At 46.1% G+C, this 5,000-nt stretch overlaps 1 protein-coding gene across 6 annotated transcripts in view; it reads right to left on the minus strand.

Moving 5' to 3' along the window:
• The window catches only part of LOC114844665 (catenin delta-2-like), an 83,918-nt gene that overhangs the window by 47,317 nt on the left and 31,601 nt on the right, over positions 1 to 5,000 (minus strand). The window contains exon 1 of one of the 6 annotated variants that reach the window (XM_041068093.2): positions 3,760 to 3,985. The exons of the other annotated variants lie outside the window; for them this stretch is intronic. Within the exon in view, the coding sequence (XP_040924027.1) occupies positions 3,760 to 3,774 (15 nt within the window). The 5' untranslated portion in view covers positions 3,775 to 3,985. Of the gene's footprint in view, positions 1 to 3,759; positions 3,986 to 5,000 lie in introns of those variants that run through there. 6 annotated transcript variants of the gene reach the window in all.

Genomic DNA, 5,000 nt, shown 5'->3' on the forward strand with positions numbered 1-5,000 from the left:
TTCACTCACACACTCACACCTACGGGCAATGGAGAGAAGCCAATCAACCTAATGCACGTCTTTGGACTGTGGGAGGAAGCCGGAGAACCCGGAGAGAACCCACGCAGACACGGGGAGAACGTGCAAACTCCACACAGAAAGGCACCAGAACCCAGAACCTTCTTGCTGTAAGGCGACAGTGCTACCCACCGCACCACCGTGCCGCCCTCTGAACTTTACCCTATGGTAAATATGTATATAATATAGGAAACAAAGCTATTCTATATTCTATAACTGTCAGTTGGATGAAAGCACAAAAAAAGGAAAATCTGATTTGACCGCAACTAAACTGTAACGCTTGTAGTGTAGTGATGTCTGCATGACGTTCATCGTTGGACCCCATTAATCAAACATACTGTAATGTCATGATGTTTTAGGATCTGGGTTTCTGCCTTCTGCTGAGCTCAGTTGATGCCTCATACATGTGTGCACATGCTCACACACTGTACACACTGCACACACTGTACACACTGCGCACACTGTACACACTGCGCACACTGTACACACTGCTACAGTACACACTGCTACAGTACACACTGTACACACTGTACACACTGCACACACTGTACACACTGCTACAGTACACACTGCTACAGTACACACTGTACACACTGTACACACTGTACACACTGCACACACTGTACACATTGCACACACTGTACACACTGCACATACTGTGCACACACTGCACACACTGCACACGCTGCCCACACTGCACACACTGTACACACTGCTACAGTACACACTGCTACAGTACACACTGTACACACTGTACACACTGTACACACTGTACACACTGCACACATTGCACACACTGTACACACTGCACATACTGTGCACACACTGCACACACTGCACACGCTGCCCACACTGCACACACTGTACACACTGTACACATTGCACACACTGTACTCACTGCACACACTGTGCACACTGTGCACACTGCACACAATGCTACAGTACACACTGTACACACTGTACACACTGCACACACAGCTATAGTACACACTGTACACACGGTACACACTGTACACACGGTACACACTGTACACACTGTCATCCTGTCATTCAGCCTCTACTCTGTCCAGCTGCTCCTCATTCCAGTGATTACTCTACGCTGCTGCCCAGCCTAGTTCATTGTCACACATCCTGTATATACAGTAGCCCATCATTAAACCACCACCACTCCAGCTCCCACTGGTTTTGTTGCTGCCAGCTCTGTAGTAAGTCTGTACGATGCTCTGCTCATCTCCACACTTTTAGGTCGTCCACTCACCCACAGACTGAGAGACGGCTGCCATTTTGTGTTTCCGTTGGGCTCCCGTCAGAACCCGTCTCCCTCACTTGATTCCCACCACCAGTCATTTTTGTTTCACTCCCTTTTCGCTGTTCTACACGTTGCTCATTTTCTATACACTCGCTTGAACCCTCTCAGTCTGTTACACCTCATCACTCCTTGGTTTGTGCGCCGTCTGCATGGTTTAATAAAGCAGACAAGTTTGACTTCTGGTCTCAGGCCATTTTTTTGGGTCCACTCACTAATTATAGTATATGAAGCGCCCAAAATTCTCCCTAATAGTGAAGCGCCACAGCTAATTAGGCACACACAAAACCAAACAGCTGATTTGTTTTAATTGCTGTGATGATGATAGCTCATTAAACATAACTGATTTTAGCAATTTGTCTAAAAAAGAATTTAAATGAAACAAATTAATCCAGCTGAATTGTGGCTCATTCCCAATTTATGTAACAACAGAGAAAGAATATGATATATACTGTATCCATAGTTCCCACATTGTCTTCATGGAACCCTGTTTACCAGGGTATTTCCATGTGATAGCAACATCAGGAAGAAGGAGCAGGAGAAAATCGAGAAGCACCAAGAAAGAAGAGATACAGAAGATGTAAACGGTCAGGGCACAAGTGGTACCCATGGTGATAGGAACATTAGGGGCAGATCCCAGAACAGATCCCAGGAACAACATCTGAGATTTCTGTCCCGAAGAGCGCAGTCCTAGAAACAGCTAAGATTCTACACAGGACCCTCAAACTCCCAGGAGGACCCGAGCAAGGAAGGGAACTTTTTAATTTATATATATATATACTGTATATATAGATAGATGGATAGATATACACACGCGCACACACACATATAAATGTATATTATAAATATATATAAAAAATATATGGACTACATAAAAATGTGTATATATATATATATAAATTTAATAAAAATGTAAACATTTTGATTATTGCAAAACAATTCTAAACACAAGCTCTGATTGTGAAGATCTTCATTGATTTTATTTAGCTTAATGGTCAGATCACAGTCAAACAGACGGATGCAAACAACGCATGCATCGTCAAAGAATTACATTCCCCAGTAAGAACCAACAGCACTGCTATTTATAGTGATTACACAATGTTCATTTTCTGCCTGACAAAGTTCGGATGAGAGCCGAGTGCTCTGTTCGAGCCTAAACGCCGACGTTGCTGGAGGCAACCACAGCTTTCCTCCATACTGGTCCCTTTGACTGGAATACATCATTAATGCAATACGTTCAATTAAACTGCAAACTTCACTGTAATACACCATGTTTATCTTACAAACAGTGGATAGTTGGCCTTTGTGACTATATTTGTCTCTGTCTTTTCATGCCAGCACAGGATGGATGTAAAACCAAAGGGTTACATAAACTCTCCACTCCATGACACTGTTAAATGCCTCTCATATGTTCTGCTGCAAAAATAATAAATCTGTCGACTGTGAGTAGTTGCCGAGTGCAAAATGTTGCAAAATATACAGAGTATCTGAATACAGAGAGAGCGCACACACACACACACACACACACACACACACACACACACACACACACACACAAACACACACACACACACACACACACACACACACACACACACACACACACACACACACACACACACACACACACACACAGTACCCTGAAGTCTCTCAAGTGTGAACACTGTTAAACAGCCAGAGCAACATGTAGAGTCGTCCCTGTTTACACAGCTTTGACAAGATGATACACAGGTTCTGCAGCTGAAGCGTGGATAAAAATACAGCAGCTTGACAGGAAGCCAGATCTCTTATACAGAGTTCACTGTATTCAGAGCCCATGGTAAATCATATTGAAACTGATGGAGGAGAAAAAGGGCACTGGTAAACTGCATGAGAGGCCCTCACGCGGAGTTAAAAAGCCACTTTCTTTATTCACATCACATCACAAGCACCAGCGCATGCGAGAAACCTGCACGTTTCCTGTGTGATCTGAATTTTACCAGTCAAACCCATCACAGCCGCGTGATGTGAAGAGCAAGACGGAGGGAAAATAACACGTTTCAGGCAACTCTGGCTCCACAGCAGAGGAGAGATGAGACAGAACGCTTGTGTCTCCACTCTTCAGCTCAGAACATGGAGGCAGAGGCTGAAGCGGACAACTATTAGCTTGATGGAGAGCCGTGAGAATGCGGCTCCTCGAAAACGTTCAAACAAAAGCAGTTCTGCCTCCTCTCCTCCCTGTGATCCCTCGCTCAAACTCAAGGCTGACAGACAGACACCTGTTACTGCAGAAGAAAGGGAAGAAGTGATGCAATGAACCTCTGCTACACAACACTGGTGAAAACAGGCAAAACTAAGAACAGAGGGTGAGAGAGAGAAGGGGGGGGGGGGGGGGTAGAGGCAGAACGCACACATACCTTAACATGGACCATGCTTCATAGGAAGACACAAAAATCACAATATCCTGCTTTTTCTCTGCTGTAGTCTGGTCAAAAAGCATCCAGTCCTACTGCTCCAAAGTCTCATCTGTCCTTGGCCAGGACACCTCGAAAGAGAGCGGGCGAGCGAGAGAGAGAGAGGGAGAGAGAGAGGGACAACAAGTGTCACTTGAGCTGACTGCAGCTCCTCTCTCTCTATGTCTCTTTCTCTTTCCCTCCTCAGGGGCCATGAAACACACACACACACACACACACACACACACACACACACACACACACACACACACACACACACACACACACACACACACACACACACACACACACACACACACACAGCTCACTGAGGCACAAAGGTCCCCATGGCAACAGAGCATTTAAAAGCCCTGTGGCATTATTTATGCAACGTTGCATCACAATGGGCCCTCCCACTGGTCAACCCTGCCAAAAGCCCGCCACTCGCCACTCACCCTCTGCCTCCCGCCCTCCCTCCGTCTCCCTCTCTCTCTTTCTGACCAGACCATCTGCACCTACCCCCCATCCCTCCCCCTCCTCTCATCCGCTACCACTGAAAAGCGTAAAGGGATTTGGGGAAAAAAGGGGGAGAGACACAAGACACACACACACACACACAGGATACTCATTCCCACAGAAACACACACACACACACACACACACATGCCTATACTCAAGCTATATTTACATGCCAGCACACAGACGTGTGTTCTGGCTCAGTGAAATTCAATGGACTGAAAAGGAATGTAAAGATTTGATGGGGGCAGATAAATTCCAGCGCACACACACACACACGCACGCGCATGCACGCACGCACGCACGCACGCACGCACACACACACACACACACACACACACACACACACACACCACAGAGAGAACATGAAAGTGACCTTTAAATCACGTTCTGTTCCTATATTTGTATAGAAGAGTAGCAGTACATTATACACCAAGCGCCTGTCTAATGTTATGCTGGTTCAGCCAAAGCATGGACTCAGTAGATACATGAAGATGCTGCTACAGAGCCTTTAGATCCTGTACAGTGAGTTGGGAGGTGGGGCCCATGGACTGGGTTTTTCTGAACACATTAACCTCCTCTTAAATTCTTGGTGAACCCTTCTTGCTCTGGGGCCGCAGTCTTTAGCGCAGGCGTCAAACCGAGGTCCTTGAGGGCTGCTGTCCTGCTGGTTTCCACCTCTCCCTGCT

Source organism: Betta splendens, chromosome 17 (genome assembly GCF_900634795.4).
Source record: "Betta splendens chromosome 17, fBetSpl5.4, whole genome shotgun sequence".
Lineage (NCBI taxonomy): Eukaryota > Metazoa > Chordata > Actinopteri > Anabantiformes > Osphronemidae > Betta > Betta splendens.